This window comes from Nerophis ophidion, linkage group LG04 (assembly GCF_033978795.1).
Source record: "Nerophis ophidion isolate RoL-2023_Sa linkage group LG04, RoL_Noph_v1.0, whole genome shotgun sequence".
NCBI lineage: Eukaryota > Metazoa > Chordata > Actinopteri > Syngnathiformes > Syngnathidae > Nerophis > Nerophis ophidion.
Genome location: NC_084614.1, coordinates 78820232 through 78840848, shown reverse-complemented (window position 1 = coordinate 78840848; position 20617 = coordinate 78820232). Strand labels below are relative to the sequence as shown.

General features: G+C 43.1%; 1 protein-coding gene across 1 annotated transcript in view; it reads right to left on the bottom strand.

Moving 5' to 3' along the window:
• Positions 1–20617, bottom strand: part of LOC133551915 (von Willebrand factor A domain-containing protein 7-like) — a 32068-nt gene that overhangs the window by 6445 nt on the left and 5006 nt on the right. The window contains exons 5-10 of the mRNA XM_061899117.1: positions 20223–20409; positions 19988–20163; positions 19807–19919; positions 14825–14941; positions 14575–14760; positions 14363–14495 (exon numbers count right to left, since the gene is read on the bottom strand). Coding sequence (XP_061755101.1) covers positions 14363–14495; positions 14575–14760; positions 14825–14941; positions 19807–19919; positions 19988–20163; positions 20223–20409 — 912 coding nt within the window. The remainder of the gene's footprint in view (positions 1–14362; positions 14496–14574; positions 14761–14824; positions 14942–19806; positions 19920–19987; positions 20164–20222; positions 20410–20617) is intronic.

The following is a 20617-nucleotide window of genomic DNA, read 5'->3' as shown; positions in this document are numbered from 1 at the left end:
ATAAGATGACAAAAACCAACGACTTTCATGTGCTATTAGACAGAAAGGAAGAACTTTTTTTCTCCTCCATTTGAAAACGTGGACATTATCAGCACTATACTGTCTGATTCCAATCAATGCAAGTCATCAGAATCAGGTAATACACCAACTTATATTCTTGTCTTCATGAAAGATAATAATCTATGTGTTAAACATGCATGTATATTCATTAAAACACCCTTAAAATATGAACAAAAACGGCAAAATAAATACATATAAATTATATAGTCTATATCAGGGGTGCCCATTACGTCAATCGCGAGCTACCAGTCGACCGCGGGGGGTGTGTCAGTCGATCTCCGGCCAGGCTTTTAAAAAAAAATAGACTTAAAAATTAGCGATCATCAATCTTCACCAAGACGTCACTTAAATGACGTTCACGGTACCGGAGGGTCTTGTGAGATGACGCTGGCTGCTGCAAGATCATTATTATGAAAATATGACCGAGAGGAGGGCGCTAACAAAATATGAGTCTCCGAAAGCCAGCGCAAACAAGCTAGCAAGCTACGGCGTTTGCCACCGATTTATTTCTTGTAAAGTGTATAAAAGCGAATTTGGAAGCTGGACAAATAAGATGACAAAAACCAACGACTTTCATGTGGTATTAGACGGAAAAGAGGAACTTTTTTTCTCCTCCATTTGAAAACGTGGACATTATCAGCACTATACTGTCTGATTCCAATCAATGCAAGTCATCAGAATCAGGTAATACACCAACTTATATTCTTGTCTTCATGAAAGATACGAATCTATGTGTTAAACATGCATGTATATTCATTAAAACACCCTTAAAATATGAACAAAAACGGCAAAATAAATACATATAAATTATATAGTCTATATCAGGGGTGACCATTACGTCGATCGCGAGCTACCAGTCGACCGCGGGGGGTGTGTCAGTCGATCTCCGGCCAGGCTTTTAAAAAAAATAGACCTAAAAATTAGCGATCATCAATCTTCACCAAGACGTCACTTAAATGACATTCACGGTACCGGAGGGTCTTGTGAGATGACGCTGGCTGCTGCAAGATCATTATTATGAAAATATGACCGAGAGGAGGGCGCTAACAAAATATGAGTCTCCGAAAGCCAGCGCAAACAAGCTAGCAAGCTACGGCGTTTGCCACCGATTTATTTCTTGTAAAGTGTATAAAAGCGAATTTGGAAGCTGGACAAATAAGATGACAAAAACCAACGACTTTCATGTGGTATTAGACAGAAAGGAAGAACTTTTTTTCTCCTCCATTTGAAAACGTGGACATTATCAGCACTATACTGTCTGATCCCAATCAATGCAAGTCATCAGAATCAGGTAATACACCAACTTATATTCTTGTCTTCATGAAAGATAAGAATCTATGTGTTAAACATGCATGTATATTCATTAAAACACCCTTAAAATATGAACAAAAACGGCAAAATAAATACATATAAATGATATAGTCTATATCAGGGGTGCCCATTACGTCGATCGCGAGCTACCAGTCGACCGCGGGGGGTGTGTCAGTCGATCTCCGGCCAGGCTTTTAAAAAAAAATAGACTTAAAAATTAGCGATCATCAATCTTCACCAAGACGTCACTTAAATGACATTCACGGTACCGGAGGGTCTTGTGAGATGACGCTGGCTGCTGCAAGATCATTATTATGAAAATATGACCGAGAGGAGGGCGCTAACAAAATATGAGTCTCCGAAAGCCAGCGCAAACAAGCTAGCAAGCTACGGCGTTTGCCACCGATTTACTTCTTGTAAAGTGTATAAAAGCAAATTTGGAAGCTGGACAAATAAGATGACAAAAAGCAACGACTTTCATGTGGTATTAGACAGGAAGGAAGAACTTTTTTTCTCCTCCATTTGAAAACGTGGACATTATCAGCACTATACTGTCTGATTCCAATCAATGCAAGTCATCAGAATCAGGTAATACACCAACTTATATTCTTGTCTTCATGAAAGATAAAAATCTATGTGTTAAACATGCATGTATATTCATTAAAACACCCTTAAAATATGAACAAAAACGGCAAAATAAATACATATAAATGATATAGTCTATATCAGGGGTGCCCATTACGTCAATCGCGAGCTACCAGTCGACCGCGGGGGGTGTGTCAGTCGATCTCGAGCCAGGCTTTTAAAAAAAAAATAGACCTAAAAATGAGTGATCATCAATCTTCACCAAGACGTCACTTAAATGACATTCACGGTACCGGAGGGTCTTGTGAGATGACGCTGGCTGCTGCAAGATCATTATTATGAAAATATGACCGAGAGGAAGGCGAGAAACACTTTTTATTTCAACAGACTCTCGCGCCGTACCTTCCGTCAAAACTCTAAAGGCCGACTGCACATTTCCTATCTTCACAATAAAAGCCCTGCTTCATGCTGCCTGCGCTAACTAAATACAGAGTCTCGGAAAACTGGCGTGCACAAGTGATCCCTCAGAAAGCTGGCGTGCTCATCACTTGTGCACGCCAGCTTTCCGAGACTCTTATTTTGTTAGCGCAGGCAGCATGAAGCAGGGCTTTTATTGTGAAGATAGGAAATGTGCAGTCGGCCTTTAGAGTTTTGACGGAAGGGACGGCGCGAAAGTCTGTTGAAATAAAAAGTGTTTCTCGCCTTCCTCTCGGTCATTTTTTCATAATAATGAACTGGCAGCAGCCAGCGTCATCTCACAAGACCCTCGGGTGCCGTGAATGTCAATCAAGCAAGCTACGGAATTTGCCGCCAATGTTTTTCTTGTAAAGTGTATGGAAGCTGGATGAATCAGATGCCAAAAACCAACCACTTTCATGTGGTATTGTACAGAAAGGACACCTTTTTTTCTCCTCCATTTGAAAATGTGGGCGTTATCATCATTACTGTCTGATTCCAATCAATGCAAGTCATCAGAATCAGGTAATACACCAACTTATATTCTTGTCTTCGTGAAAGAAAGACATCTATATGTGTTACACATGCTTGTATTATCATTAAACACATTTAACTTGTTTACAAAAATGTCTCTTTCATAAATAAATAAATATAAATGATATATATAAATGAGGTAGATCCCCTCGAGTTGGTCAATTGAAAAGTAGCTCGCCTGCAGAAAAAGTGTGGGCACCCCTGCTCTAGCCTTTAAATAGACTCCCTTTTTAGACCAGTTGATCTGCCGTTTCTTTTCTTTTTCTCCTATGTCCCACTCTCCCTTGCGGAGGGGGGTCCGGTCCGATCCGGTGGCCATGTACTGCTTGCCTGTGTATCGGCTGGGGACATCTCTGCGCTGCTGATCCGCCTCCGCTTGGGATGGTTTCCTGCTGGCTCCGCTGTGAACGGGACTCTCGCTGCTGTGTTGGATCCGCTTTGGACTGGACTCCCGCGACTGTGTTGGATCCATTATGGATTGAACTTTCACAGTATCATGTTAGACCCGCTCGACATCCATTGCTTTCCTCCTCTCCAAGGTTCTCATAGTCATCATTGTCACCGACGTCCCACTGGGTGTGAGTTTTGCTTGCCCTTATGTGGGCCTACCAAGGATGTCGTAGTGGTTTGTGCAGCCCTTTGAGACACTAGTGATTTAGGGCTATATAAGTAAACATTGATTGATTGATTGATTGATTGATGTAAGTTACATTTAAACCAGTGTGGGTGGCACTGGGAGCAGGTGGGTAAAGTGTCTTGCCCAAGGACACGACGGCAGTGACTAGGATGGCGGAAGTGGGAATCGAACCTGCAACCCCCAAGTTGCTGACATGGCCACTCTACCAACCGAGCTATACCGCCCCGTAATAGGTATCTATTATCTATAGCAGTGGTTCTTAACCTGGGTTCGATCGAACCCTAGGGGTTGAGTGAGTCAGCCTCAGGGGTTCGACGGAGCCTCCGCCGCGGAGGTCAAGGGGTGGAAAAAAAACTTCTCCCTTTCGGCGTATTATGGATACGGCAACAGCAGAAGTCAGACAGATTTGCATGTGTGTAATTTTTTGTGAGTTCATGCACTGTGTTGGTTTTGTTCTTTGAACAAGGTGATGTTGATGGACGGTTCATTTTGTGCACCAGGAAAAAAAACAAACATAACTTTGTCTTGAATTTGAAAAAAACATTTGTTATTTTTCACTAAAGAAGGGTTCGGTGAAGGCACATTTGAAACTGGTGGGGTTCGGTATCTTCAACAAGGTTAAGAACCACTGATCTATAGTGAGAGAGTTGGGATAGTGGCCATTCCAGCAACCTGAGGGTTCCTGGTTCGATCCCAAGCTTCTACCAACTTAGTCACGTCCGTTGTGTCCTGAGCAAGACACTTCACCCTTGCTCCTGATGGGTCCTGGTTAGGGCCCCCACCATCAGTGTGTGAATGGGTGAATGTGGAAATAGTGTCAAAGCGCTTTGAGTACCTTGAAGGTAGAAAAGCGCTATATAAGTATAACCCATTTACAAACCCCGTTTCCATATGAGTTGGGAAATTGTGTTAGATGTAAATATAAACAGAATACAATGATTTGCAAATCCTTTTCAACTCAAATTCAATTGAATGCACTACAAACACTAAATAGTTGATGTTAAAACTCAAACTTTAGTTTTTTTTTTGCAAATAATAATTAACTTAGCATTTCATGGCTGCAACACGTGCCTAAGTAGTTGGGAAAGGGCATGTTCACCACTGTGTTACATCACCTTTTCTTTTGACAACACTCAATAAACGTTTGGGAACTGAGGAAACTAATTGTTGAAGCTTTGAAAGTGGAATTATTTCCCATTCTTGCTTGATGTACAGCTTGAGTTGTTCAACAGTTCCCAGTTCTTGTTGTCGTATTTTACGCTTCATAATGCGCCACACATTTTCGATGGAAGACAGGTCTGGCCAGGAAAGTACCCGCACTCATTTACTACGAGGCCACGCTGTGGTAACATGTGGCTTGGCATTGTTTTGCTGAAATAAGCAGGGGCGTCCATGATAAAGTTGCTTGGATGACAACATATGTAGCTCCAAAACCTGTATGGACTATTCAGCATTAATGGTGCCTTCACAGATGTGTAAGTTACCCATGCCTTGGGCACTAATACACCCCCATACCATCACAGATGCTGGCTTTTTAAATTTGTGCCTATAACAATCCGGAGGGAGCAGTGGTCCCCAACCACCAGGCCGTGGCCCGATTGGTACCGGGCCGCAGAAGAATTTTTTATTTATTTTTATTAAAAAAAAAAAATATATATATATATATGTATATATATATATATTTTTTTTAAATATTTTTTATCAAATCAACATAAAAAACACAATATACACTTACAATTAGTGCATCAACCACAAAAACCTCCCTTTTTCATGACAAAGAAAAAAAAAAAGGATTCCCGGCTACAATAAGGTTGGGGACCACTGTTCTGAAGGACACCACGTCCACAGTTTCCAAATATAATTTGAAATGTGGACTCGTCAGACCACAAAACACTTTCCCACTTTGCATCAGTCCATCTTAGACTAGCTCGGGCCCAGCCAAGCCGGCGGCATTCCTGGGTGTTGTTGATAAATGGCTTTCGCTTTGCATAGTAGAGTTTTAACTTGCACTTACAGATGTAGCGACCAACTGTAGTCACTGACAGTGGTTTTATGAAGTGTTCCTAAGCCCATGTGGTGATAACCTTTACACACTGATGTCGGTTTTTTATGCAGTACCGCCCGAGGGATCAAAGGGCCGTAATATCATCGCTTACGTGCAGTGATTTCTCCAGATCCTCTGAACTTTTTGATGATTTTACGGACTTTGGATGGTAAAATCCCTAAATCCCTTGCAATAGCTCGTTGAGAAATGTTGTTCTAAAACTGTTCGACAATTTGCTTACAAATTGGCGACCCTCGCCCCATCCTTGTTTGTGAATGACTTAGCATTTTTTGGGAAGCTGTTTTTATACCCAATCATGGCACCCACCTGTTCCCAATCAGCCTGCACACCTGTGGGATGTTCCAAATAAGTGTTTGATGAGCATTCCTCAACTTTATCAGTATTTATTGCCACCTTTCCCAACTCCTTTGTCCAGGTTGCTGGCATCTAATTCTAAAGTTAATGATTATTTGCAAAAAAAAAAAAATGTTTATCAGTTTGAACATCAAATATGTTGTCTTTGTAGCATATTCAACTGAATATGGGTTGAAAATGATTTGCAAATCGTTGTATTCTGTTTATATTTACATCGAACACAATTTCCCAACTCCTATGGAAACGGGGTTTGTACCGTTTATAATATAAAAAATGTCAAATTGAAATGAATGCCCTCTCATTCAGATGAGCATGATGAGAAACGGATACCGACTGGCTCCGAGACGAATGTCAGCGACTATGTTTGTGGTCAAAAGCTTTCAAATATTTGCTGCAGAAACTCCCAATATTAGGTAAGTGAATGTTCAATTGTAGTCAGAGAAAAGTTGCATGTTCTCCTCCAACAACATTTTCACTCAGTCATTTCTATTATACAATGTTGTCCATTCATGTCAGCGATTAACTTCAAAGTTGAAACTTACATGTGATATTAACTCATTACATGCCAAGTGAGATATGACAAACCTTTTATCTCTTATAATTTTGATGATCGTGGCTTACGGTTTTTGAATCCTTACATTTCGGGAGGTTTTCAAATCAAGGTTTCCATAAACTTTAAGACAATCTCAGGGCATTCAATCGCTCGAAACTGGACTGTTTGGTTTGCCTTGGAAGATAATTTGCCTCTCATCCAAGTCGGCTTCATCATTTCATGATCAAAGACTTAGATTGGTTAAATCTAGTCTAGCAGCTGGTGCCAAAACCCCAACTCTTCCGGGATCTACAATACACCCCCCTACACATCTCCCGAATTCGGAGGTCTCAAGGTTGGCAAGTATGGATGAGTCGGGTGTGTCTTGACTGGCTCCGCCGAACCCCTGAGGCCGACTCACCGAACCCCAAGGGTTCGATCAAACCCAGCTTAAGAACCACTGTTATAGACTTACATTGGTCAGATCCGGAACACAAACTAATGAAGTTTTTTGAATCCTTACATTTCGTGAGGTTTTCAAATCAAGGTTTCCATAAACTTTAAGACAATCTCAGGGCATTCAATCGCTCGAAACTGGACTGTTTGGTTTGCCTTGGAAGATAATTTGCCTCTCATCCAAGTCGGCTTCATCATTTCATGATCAAAGACTTAGATTGGTTAAATCTAGTCTAGCAGCTGGTGCCAAAACCCCAACTCTTCCGGGATCTACAATAAACCCCCCCACCCCCCACACATCTCCCGAATTCGGAGGTCTCAAGGTTGGCAAGTATGGATGAGTCGGGTATGTCTTGACTGGCTCCGCCGAACCCCTAAGGCCGACTCACCGAACCCCTAGGGTTCGATCAAACCCAGCTTAAGAACCACTGTTATAGACTTAGATTGGTCAGATCCGGAGCACAAACTAATGAAGTTTTTGAATCCTTACATTTCGTGAGGTTTTCAAATCAAGGTTTCCATAAACTTTAAGACAATCTCAGGGCATTCAATCGCTCGAAACTGGACTGTTTGGTTTGCCTTGGAAGATAATTTGCCTCTCATCCAAGTCGGCTTCATCATTTCATGATCACAGACTTAGATTGGTTAAATCTAGTCTAGCAGCTGGTGCCAAAACCCCAACTCTTCCGGGATCTACAATACACCCCCCTACACATCTCCCGAATTCGGAGGTCTCAAGGTTGACAAGTATGGATGAGTCGGGTGTGTCTTGACTGGCTCCGCCGAACCCCTGAGGCCGACTCACCGAACCCCTAGGGTTCGATCAAACCCAGCTTAAGAACCACTGTTATAGACTTAGATTGGTCAGATCCGGAGCACAAACTAAAAAAAGTTTTTGAATCCTTACATTTCGTGAGGTTTTCAAATCAAGGTTTCCATAAACTTTAAGACAATCTCAGGGCATTCAATCACTCGAAACTGGACTGTTTGGTTTGCCTTGGAAGATAGTTTGCCTCTCATCCAAGTCGGCTTCATCATTTCATGCTTAAAGACTTAGATTGGTTAAATCTAGTCTAGCAGCTGGTGCCAAAACCCCAACTCTTCCGGGATCTACAATAAACCCCCCCACCCCCCACACATCTCCCGAATTCGGAGGTCTCAAGGTTGGCAAGTATGGATGAGTCGGGTGTGTCTTGACTGGCTCCGCCGAACCCCTGAGGCCGACTCACCGAACCCCTAGGGTTCGATCAAACCCAGCTTAAGAACCACTGTTATAGACTTAGATTGGTCAGATCCGGAGCACAAACTAATGAAGTTTTTGAATCCTTACATTTCGTGAGGTTTTCAAATCAAGGTTTCCATAAACTTTAAGACAATCTCAGGGCATTCAATCGCTCGAAACTGGACTGTTTGGTTTGCCTTGGAAGATAATTTGCCTCTCATCCAAGTCGGCTTCATCATTTCATGATCAAAGACTTAGATTGGTTAAATCTAGTCTAGCAGCTGGTGCCAAAACCCCAACTCTTCCGGGATCTACAATAAACCCCCCCACCCCCCACACATCTCCCGAATTCGGAGGTCTCAAGGTTGGCAAGTATGGATGAGTCGGGTATGTCTTGACTGGCTCCGCCGAACCCCTAAGGCCGACTCACCGAACCCCTAGGGTTCGATCAAACCCAGCTTAAGAACCACTGTTATAGACTTAGATTGGTCAGATCCGGAGCACAAACTAATGAAGTTTTTGAATCCTTACATTTCGTGAGGTTTTCAAATCAAGGTTTCCATAAACTTTAAGACAATCTCAGGGCATTCAATCGCTCGAAACTGGACTGTTTGGTTTGCCTTGGAAGATAATTTGCCTCTCATCCAAGTCGGCTTCATCATTTCATGATCAAATACTTAGATTGGTTAAATCTAGTCTAGCAGCTGGTGCCAAAACCCCAACTCTTCCGGGATCTACAATACACCCCCCACACATCTCCCGAATTCGGAGGTCTCAAGGTTGGCAAGTATGGATGAGTCGGGTGTGTCTTGACTGGCTCCGCCGAACCCCTGAGGCCGACTCACCGAACCCATAGGGTTCGATCAAACCCAGCTTAAGAACCACTGTTATAGACTTAGATTGGTCAGATCCGGAGCACAAACTAATGAAGTTTTTGAATCCTTACATTTCGTGAGGTTTTCAAATCAAGGTTTCCATAAACTTTAAGACAGTCTCAGGGCATTCAATCGCTCGAAACTGGACTGTTTGGTTTGCCTTGGAAGATAATTTGCCTCTCATCCAAGTAGGCTTCATCATTTCATGCTCACAGACTTAGATTGGTTAAATCTAGTCTAGCAGCTGGTGCCAAAACCCCCAACTCTTCCGGGATCTACAATAAACCCCCCCAACCCCCACACATCTCCCGAATTCGGAGGTCTCAAGGTTGGCAAGTATGGATGAGTCGGGTATGTCTTGACTGGCTCCGCCGAACCCCTGAGGCCGACTCACCGAACCCCAAGGGTTCGATCAAACCCAGCTTAAGAACCACTGTTATAGACTTACATTGGTCAGATCCGGAACACAAACTAATGAAGTTTTTTGAATCCTTACATTTCGTGAGGTTTTCAAATCAAGGTTTCCATAAACTTTAAGACAATCTCAGGGCATTCAATCGCTCGAAACTGGACTGTTTGGTTTGCCTTGGAAGATAATTTGCCTCTCATCCAAGTCGGCTTCATCATTTCATGATCAAAGACTTAGATTGGTTAAATCTAGTCTAGCAGCTGGTGCCAAAACCCCAACTCTTCCGGGATCTACAATAAACCCCCCCACCCCCCACACATCTCCCGAATTCGGAGGTCTCAAGGTTGGCAAGTATGGATGAGTCGGGTATGTCTTGACTGGCTCCGCCGAACCCCTGAGGCCGACTCACCGAACCCATAGGGTTCGATCAAACCCAGCTTAAGAACCACTGTTATAGACTTAGATTGGTCAGATCCGGAGCACAAACTAATGAAGTTTTTGAATCCTTACATTTCGTGAGGTTTTCAAATCAAGGTTTCCATAAACTTTAAGACAGTCTCAGGGCATTCAATCGCTCGAAACTGGACTGTTTGGTTTGCCTTGGAAGATAATTTGCCTCTCATCCAAGTCGGCTTCATCATTTCATGCTCACAGACTTAGATTGGTTAAATCTAGTCTAGCAGCTGGTGCCGAAACCCCAACTCTTCCGGGATCTACAATACACCCCCCTACACATCTCCCGAATTCGGAGGTCTCAAGGTTGGCAAGTATGGATGAGTCGGGTATGTCTTGACTGGCTCCGCCGAACCCCTAAGGCCGACTCACCGAACCCCTAGGGTTCGATCAAACCCAGCTTAAGAACCACTGTTATAGACTTACATTGGTCAGATCCGGAGCACAAACTAATGAAGTTTTTGAATCCTTACATTTCGTGAGGTTTTCAAATCAAGGTTTCCATAAACTTTAAGACAGTCTCAGGGCATTCAATCGCTCGAAACTGGACTGTTTGGTTTGCCTTGGAAGATAATTTGCCTCTCATCCAAGTCGGCTTCATCATTTCATGCTCACAGACTTAGATTGGTGTCAAATCTAGTCTAGCAGCTGGTGCCAAAACCCCAACTCTTCCGGGATCTACAATACACCCCCCTACACATCTCCCGAATTCGGAGGTCTCAAGGTTGGCAAGTATGGATGAGTCGGGTATGTCTTGACTGGCTCCGCCGAACCCCTGAGGCCGACTCACCGAACCCCTAGGGTTCGATCAAACCCAGCTTAAGAACCACTGTTATAGACTTAGATTGGTCAGATCCGGAGCACAAACTAATGAAGTTTTTGAATCCTTACATTTCGTGAGGTTTTCAAATCAAGGTTTCCATAAACTTTAAGACAATCTCAGGGCATTCAATCGCTCGAAACTGGACTGTTTGGTTTGCCTTGGAAGATAATTTGCCTCTCATCCAAGTCGGCTTCATCATTTCATGATCAAAGACTTAGATTGGTTAAATCTAGTCTAGCAGCTGGTGCCAAAACCCCAACTCTTCCGGGATCTACAATACACCCCCCTACACATCTCCCGAATTCGGAGGTCTCAAGGTTGGCAAGTATGGATGAGTCGGGTGTGTCTTGACTGGCTCGGCCGAACCCCTAAGGCCGACTCACCGAACCCCTAGGGTTCGATCAAACCCAGCTTAAGAACCACTGTTATAGACTTAGATTGGTCAGATCCGGAGCACAAACTAATGAAGTTTTTGAATCCTTACATTTCGTGAGGTTTTCAAATCAAGGTTTCCATAAACTTTAAGACAGTCTCAGGGCATTCAATCGCTCGAAACTGGACTGTTTGGTTTGCCTTGGAAGATAATTTGCCTCTCATCCAAGTAGGCTTCATCATTTCATGATCAAAGACTTAGATTGGTTAAATCTAGTCTAGCAGCTGGTGCCAAAACCCCAACTCTTCCGGGATCTACAATACACCCCCCTACACATCTCCCGAATTCGGAGGTCTCAAGGTTGGCAAGTATGGATGAGTCGGGTATGTCTTGACTGGCTCCGCCGAACCCCTAAGGCCGACTCACCGAACCCCTAGGGTTCGATCAAACCCAGCTTAAGAACCACTGTTATAGACTTAGATTGGTCAGATCCGGAGCACAAACTAATGAAGTTTTTGAATCCTTACATTTCGTGAGGTTTTCAAATCAAGGTTTCCATAAACTTTAAGACAATCTCAGGGCATTCAATTGCTCGAAACTGGACTGTTTGGTTTGCCTTGGAAGATAATTTGCCTCTCATCCAAGTCGGCTTCATCATTTCATGATCAAAGACTTAGATTGGTTAAATCTAGTCTAGCAGCTGGTGCCAAAACCCCAACTCTTCCGGGATCTACAATATACATCCCCGAATTGTCCATCCTTGTTCTATTCTCTGTCACTATTTTTCTAACCATGCTGAACACCCTCTCTGATGATGCATTGATGTGTGGCACGCACAAAAGTGCTTTCATCAAATGCACTAGAGTCTGGAATCTTCCATCTTCGTCTCCTTGTTGTGTGGGCAGTGCACTGCACACTCTAAAAGCCGTAGATGTTATTGTCCACATATGCGTGTACAGTAGATGGCAGTATTGTCCTGTTTAAGAGTGTCACAACATTGCTGTTCACGGCAGACGAACTGCTTTACGGTAGAGGAAAACGTGACTGCTGTTGTTGTGTGTTGTTTTACCGCGCTGGGAGGACGTTAAAGAAACTGCCTAAAAATAAACCCACATAAGAAACCAAAAACTCGCCCTCGATCATTCTACAGTTATAACGTCATTGGGCAGGTATACTGTTTATAATGTGGGAAAGCGGACGTGAAAACAGGCTGTCCTCACTCAGGTCCGCACGGAGCTGGAGGGGGCGTGGCTTCCAGCTCCGCCTTAATTTCGGGAGATTTTCGGGAGAAAATTGTGGTATTGGAGTATAAATATTTGGGCAGCAGCTGCTAGACCAATTTAAGTCTATGAGCAAGAACTGATGAAGCCTACTTAGATGAGAAGCGAAACCTCTTCTAAGACAAACCAAACAGTCCAGTTGCATGACCTGAGATCACAATGACCTGGATGAATGTATTTCTTGTAAAGTGTATAAAAACGAATATGGAAGCTGGACAAATAAGATGCCAAAAACCAACGACTTTCATGTGGTATTAGACAGAAAAGAGGAACTTTTTTTCTCCTCTATTTGAAAATGTGGACATTATCAGCACTATACTGTCTGATTCCAATCAATGCAAGTCATCAGAATCAGGTAATACACCAACTTATATTCTTGTCTTCATGAAAGATAGGAATCTATGTGTTAAACATGCATGTATATTCATTAAAACACCTTTAACATTTCAACAAAAACGGCAAAATAAAAAACTATAAATTATGTACTGTATATGTATATATATATATATATATATATATGATATGTGTGTGTAAGTATATATGAGGTAGATCACCTCGACTTGGTCATTTATTAAGTAATTGATTAACGTTGAAAAACTTATTGGGGTGTTACCATTTAGTGGTCAATTGTACAGAATATGTACTGTACTGTGCAATCTACTAATAAAAGTTTCAATCAATCAATCAATCAATAAAAGCCTACTGAGCCTATGGTGCTGTTAAGTTATTGTGGCTCAATTTGCCTTAATTTCTTTGTTTTACTGTATTATTATTTAATATATATTATTGTTTTAGTTAAGGGGTCGGGAACCTTTTTGGCTGAGAGAGCCAAAAAGCCAAATATTTTTAAAATATATTTATTTATTTTTTTTAACACTAAACACAACCAAACACGTGCATTTTTAAGTTAGACCAACATTTCTAGAGTATAATAGGTCTCTTATTCTTTGTAATAACTTTGTTATTCTGAAGCTAACTGTGGAGGGGGGCGTGGCCTGCGGGCTTGCAGCGAACTGGGATGTGCCAGGACCGGCTTTGAAATCAGCGACAGGTGCGTAGAAGGCCCACCTGGGCCTTGTTATCTAATCACCTGTCGCTCTGTTATAAGCAGCAGCCAGGAGGAGAGACGGAGGTTGGGGCTGGAAATACAATTGCTGGAAAGCAACAGAGAGACTTATTGAAGAATAAAACAATATTGTAACCCTGAAACCAGGCTCTAATGTTGGTGCTCGGTGGTCCGAAGAACCCCCAGGAGGGCAAGCCCCACACTAACCAATAATAAATAAATAACTTCTTACCATTAACACAACTTCTTGAATAAGTGCGGTAGAAAACGGATGGATTAAAAATGCATAGGGAATGTTTTATATTTTTAACATTATTTTTAACACTGTGATTACAAGTGGAATTATTCATTACTTATCGTTTTAAGCAACGTCAGCTCAGATTTATCCGAGAGCCAGATGCAGTCTTCAAAAGAGCCACATCTGGCTCTAGAACCATAGGTTCCCTACCCCTGACTTAGTTGCTTAAGAGATATTCCTGGCTATGAATTTGCTCATTGCAATTTTTATGTTTTTGTGCATTACTTGTTGCCGTAATCATTAAACAAACAGGTTACTCATCAGTTACTCAGTACTTGAGTAGTTTTTTCACAACATACTTTTTACTTTTACTCAAGTAAATATTTGGGTGACTACTCCTTACTTTTACTTGAGTAATAAATCTCTAAAGTAACAGTACTCTTACTTGAGTACAATTTCTGGCTACTCTACCCACCTCTGATTCCCATTCCTAAGCTTAACCATGCATGACCTTTGACTACCAAAATACCGTAGTCTTAGAAATGGTCCAAGAAACTGAATTTTGTCTAGTTCGGTAAGTAAGCGGACTCGTGCCAAACCGGTATTTTAAAGTAGTGTGACGAGCATTTTCACCTGCAGGGTTGGTGACCGTGAACGTAGTAGAGTTTCCCGTGATGTAAATTCTGGTGTTCATCGTGGTCTCGTCAACCAAAAACGTGAAGCTCTCCGCTGATCCTGGACCCCTGGAAGCCTGCAGTAGCGTCACCTAAGAGAACCAATCGCACGCGTGCATAACTGGAAGCCAGGCAAACAAACTGAGTGTACAGAGTTCTAGTTGGTTCTACCACAGAGGAGTTGGAAATCTGACGAATAATGGTCGTGGCGTTTAAGAGCTCATCCGTCTCCACTTCCACGGCCAGACCCCCCGCGGCCTGGGCGATGTCTCGGTACACCTGAGAGTCAGCCGCGGCGATCCTGTTGCTACTCCGACGCCGGTTTTCCACCGTTGTCCCCGCGATCAGGAAGTTGACCTGGAAATGGACAAATGCTTTCTTCGGTCTTCAGTCAAAGGCTCCAAGCAGCACCAAGACTTACCACACTCTGACTGCGCTCGATGAGAGCGATTACTGTGGTTTTCAGCTCCACGTCTTCGGCCGGTGCGTCAGTGAAGACGAAGATGTCAGAGCTCCGGGGAGAACCCATCAGTCCCAGCTTCAAACGGAGAAACAAACGTGGGTTCGAAAGGACTATAATGGACGGGTTCAGCTTCAAACGGACAAACAAACGTGGGGTTTAGTTCGAAAGGACTATAATGGACAGGTTCAGCTTCAAACGGAGAAACAAACGCGGGGTTTAGTTCGAAAGGACTAGAATGGACGGGTTCAGCTTCAAACGGAGAAACAAACGTGGGGTTTAGTTCGAAAGGACTATAATGGACGGGTTCAGCTTCAAACGGAGAAACAAACGCGGGGTTTAGTTCGAAAGGACTATAATGGACGGGTTCAGCTTCAAACGGAGAAACAAACGCGGGGTTTAGTTCGGAAGGACTATAATGGACGGGTTCAGCTTCAAACGGAGAAACAAACGCGGGGTTTAGTTCGAAAGGACTATAATGGACGGGTTCAGCTTCAAACGGAGAAACAAACGCGGGGTTTAGTTCGAAAGGACTATAATGGACGGGTTCAGCTTCAAACGGAGAAACAAACGCGGGGTTTAGTTCGAAAGGACTATAATGGACGGGTTCAGCTTCAAACAGAGAAACAAACGCGGGGTTTTGTTCGAAAGGACTATAATGGACGGGTTCAGCTTCAAACGGAGAAACAAACGTGGGGTTTAGTTCGAAAGGACTATAATAGACCGGTTCAGCTTCAAACGGAGAAACAAACGTGGGGTTTAGTTCGAAAGGACTATAATGGACGGGTTCAGCTTCAAACGGACAAACAAACGTGGGGTTTAGTTCGAAAGGACTATAATGGACGGGTTCAGCTTCAAACGGAGAAACAAACGCGGGGTTTAGTTCGAAAGGACTATAATGGACGGGTTCAGCTTCAAACGGAGAAACAAACGCGGGGTTTAGTTCAAAAGGACTATAATGGACGGGTTCAGCTTCAAACGGAGAAACAAACGCGGGGTTTAGTTCGGAAGGACTATAATGGACGGGTTCAGCTTCAAACGGACAAACAAACGCGGGGTTTAGTTCGAAAGGACTACAATGGACGGGTTCAGCTTCAAACGGAGAAACAAACGCGGGGTTTAGTTCGAAAGGACTATAATGGACGGGTTCAGCTTCAAACGGAGAAACAAACGTGGGGTTTAGTTCGAAAGGACTATAATGGACGGGTTATATTTATATAGCGCTTTTCTAAACACTCAAAGCGCCTCGCAGAGAAGTAACAACTTGTTATTCATTCACTCTATATCCACACATTCATGGTGGTAAGCTATATTTGTAGCCACAGTGTGACGTCCTGCCGGCATCCTGGTGAAAAGTTGTTCTCTCGTGGGTGCAGCGGAGGATGGAACACAGCGTGAGGGTAAGGATAAAGATTTATTTACACACTAAGAAACAGACTAAGAACCAAAGACACTGGCACAAAGGCACTAACATAAACCAAAAGAACTAGCGTGGGAGCTAGAATGAACAAAAAGCGCTAGTATGTAAACTAGGGACAAGCAAACAAACAAAATAGCATGGAAGCTAATGGAATAACAAAAGTCTTTTACCACCATGCAGGAATACTTGACTTCCAGTGAATTCTAGCTATATATATATATATATATAAAATAAATACTTGAATTTCAGTGTTCATTTATTTACACATTTACACACGCAACACTCATCTACTCATTGTTGAGTAAAGGGTTGAATTGTCCATCCTTGTTTTTCTAACCATATGCATGGACAGTAGATGGCAGCATTGTCCTGTTTAACCTTCGTCTTGTGTTAGGGTCGGCACCGACCAGTTTTAGTTTTTAAATGCATAAAAGAACCACATACATTTATTTTTATGCATCAAGGCTTTTTGACTTTGTCAGGAACCTCTATTTCAACAAAATAAAACTTGTTTTTTTTTGTTTCACTAAATTATAAAATGCTCTGGTTGAAATTATGACCTTGGTGTTGTTAGGGTCGGTTTCGACCCAGTTCTAAAAATAAGACTATAAAGCACTAAGTAGAGCCAAAACTGAACACACTGACGGCCAGCTCCTCTCCCAATCATGTGAGCTTTAGTGGATTCTCATTTTACCTTGTTATCCAGTACAAAAACAAACAACATTTATGTGGTTCTTTTATGCGTTTAAAAACTAAAATGTCCAGACATTTGAGGTCAATTCAGTTGTTACTATGTTAAAATTATTAAAATGAAAAAATAAATAAAACAGATTTATTTAAGACATGTGTTCTAATACCCCTCAGTAATGGTCAGGTAACACAACAGCCTTTTTTTTATTTATACCATTCTCTTGAGGTTCGTTTTACTATTTTTTTCAATTGAAATCGAGGGGTATACTGACAAAAAAAGGCCCAATGGCCCACACCAAAAATATTAAAACCAATATTTTCATGGATAAGGAAGCCTAAGGAGGTAACCAAGAGATGAGAAACAAATTGGATGATAGATAATTGTTTTTAGTGTATTTTACAGCTGATTTAAGACATGGGTCAAAACCGACCCGTTAGCATAAGAGATGGTAACAGAAAGCTAACACAAGAGGAAGGTTAAGAGTGTCACAACATCGCTGTTTACGGCGGACGAACTGCTTTACGGTGGACGAAAACGGACTGCTGTTGTTGTGTGTTGTTTTACCGCGCTGGGAGGACGTTAATGAAACTGCCTAAAAATAAACCCACATCAGAAACCAAGAACTCGCCCTCGATCATTCTACAGTTATAACGTCATTGGGCAGGCACGCTGTTTATATTGTGGGGAATATTGTCACTCCTGTCCGCATGGAGCTGGAGGGGGCGTTTCCTCCAGCTCCGCCTGAATTTCGGGAGAGACGCTGAATTTCGGGAGTCTCCTGGAAAAACCGGGAGGGTTGGCAAGTATGAGAAAAGGGGTCTCAAACACGTTATTTTGCGGCCCGCACCTTAATATGAAAATCTAATCTTGGTGCGGCCCGCGAGTTTTGTACGAATGGTGAGTTGCAGCGTTATGCAAATATCAGTGACCATCATGTGATAATCATTCCCCTATTAACAATGTTAAAGGAGCACCATGGACAAACTGTACGAACTACGTGCCAGCCCAGCTACATGTTGTATTTAGCTCTTGTATACGCATTAAGCGACTGCAAAACACACAGGTCACACTGAGGGTGGCCGTATAAACAACTTTAACACTGTTACAAATATGTGCCACACTGTCAACCCACACCAAACAAGAATGACAAACACATTTTGGGAGAACATCCGCACCGTGACACAACATAAACACGACAGAACAAATACCCAGAATCCCATGCGGGGTTGGAGGGGCAAGGGTTTATATTGTAGCCTGGAAGAGTTAGGACTGCATTAGATTCTGGGTATTTGTTCTGTTGTTTTTACGTTGTGTTACAGTGCGGATGTTCTCCCAAAATGTGTTGGTCAATCTTGTTGGGTGTGGGTTCACTGTGTGGCGCATATTTGTAACAGTGATAAACTTGTTTATACGGCCACCCTCAGTGTGACCTGTGTGGCTGTTGTTCAAGTATGTCTGGCAGTCACTTCCGTGAGTCTGTAGACGCCTCATACAATAAGTGACTGGGTTGTATGGTAGAAAAGCGGACGAGACGTCAGGCTATAGACGATGCTAAAGGTAGTGCCATCATGGCGCGCCCTTTATATTGTTGTCCGGGTGAAAACCGAGAGAATGATTGCCCCGGGAGATTGTCGGGGGTGGGGGGGGGGGGGGCACTGTTAATCGGGTATGTCCCGGAAAGATCGCGGGAGTTGGCAAGTATGTTGCTCGGGCGGGAAATTTATTCAAAGAAGTTGAATTCATTAAAAAGTTTTTTTAAGGGATCTTTTCTCGCGGCCCAGCCTCACCCAGTTTCTGCACCCAGTGGCCCCCCAGGTGAATTGAGTTCGATACCCCTGTTCGAGAACAACCTTTTTCACCAAGCACCACCTCAGAAAACACTTGGCGCTCCAAGTACCACCATAATGATCAACGTTAAAATACAGTAGCGTCGTAGGCCTAAATATTTATCAAAAACAAGGCATAGGTTTTATATTTACATTTAAGATTTAGTATCTCCTTTAATGTTCTTGTCATTGGTTGATAAGATATTTTGGATCGTATTTCACGTGTTGAATATTTTTTTATTTCATTCATACTGTTGCAGTCTGAGTCCTTTGTTATGTTCCACGCGTGCTTTATTTAGTGTTTTACAGATTTTGTGGTTTCCCGCAGCTTTCTCTGCAAATGTTTGTCTTTGTTTACATGTGTCCTGCGTGTTGATTGGCTGGGAGTCTAGGGAAGGGCAGAGAATGTGGAGAACATTCGGTTCCCACGTGTGTCGTGTCGTAGAAATAAGAAGGTCTTGTTTATTTTGGCGTCGACTACAGTGGTCGGATTCTAACGACTGACATCAAAGGCTGATAAACTTTTGATAAGGACTCAAGTTACGTCTTTACAATATTTAATTATGTGTTTTTTTGGGGGGCGTACCACTAATGGTCCATCCCATCCATTATCTCATCTACAATCGGGCGGAAGGCGGGGTACACCCTGGACAAGTCGCCACCTCATCGCAGGGCCTACACAGATAGACAGACAACATTCACACACTAGGGCCAATTTAGTGTTGCCAATCAACCTATCCCCAGGTGCGTGTTTTTGGCGGTGGGAGGAAGCCGGAGTACCCGGAGGGAACCCACGCAGTCACGGGGAGAACATGCAAACTCCACACAGAAAGATCCCGAGCCTGGATTTGAACCCAGGACTGCAGAAACTTCGTACTGTGAGGCAGACGCACTAACCCCTCTGTCACCGTGGTACCAGAGTTTAAAAATCACTGATCTAGAAAAATCAGAAAAGGAAAATACATATGGCAAAATCCCCCCAAAATTCTAGTTCTCCTTTCAATACCTGAAGGCCAGTGAGACTCCTCTCTGCCTCATCTCCTCCCCCGCTGGCTGACAGACCGTCAACGAAGCCTTTGAAGTCTTGGGGGTCAGTTGTCCTCATCAGCGGCCCAACTTCTAATCACAAAATAAACATAGTCCGGTCAGAGAAAAGGAAGAATGATTTTCTTTCTATGACTTCCTACCGGGATCATTGAAGGGAACCAGAATGAAGGACTGAGGTTGATCCTCTGTTCCCGCTACATCATCGATGAGAGAAGAAGTGGCGGCCCGCACCGCCGCGATGTCGTCGCTCATACTCTCCGTGGTGTCGATCACGAAGCACAGAGCTTTCCCAGACCCTCGGGAGATTCCCAACATTCTGGCGAATGAGAACGATTTAAAGATGAAAGATGGGTGTGAGGGTCAGGGTAGTCATACCGGAGGAACGGAACGTCGTCCACGTCCTGGCGAATATTTTCCAGGATCTCGCTGGTCGCCATTGCTGCCAGATTTGCAGCCGCCTGGTGGAGATTCCCGTGTTCAGAGTCTGCCGTGTCTTTGTTGATCCCGCCGGTGGGATTGATATTGCTGGTCCGGTCGAAAGTTCCGCCATGACTGCACTTTCCTTTGCAAAAAAAGAACACAGGTTGGTACAGTTGGTACAAAATGCGGCTGCTAGACTTTTGACAAGAACAAGAAAGTTTGATCACATTACGCCTGTACTGGCTCACCTGCACTGGCTTCCTGTGCACTTAAGATGTGACTTTAAGGTTTTACTACTTACGTATAAAATACTACACGGTCTAGCTCCATCTTATCTTGCCGATTGTATT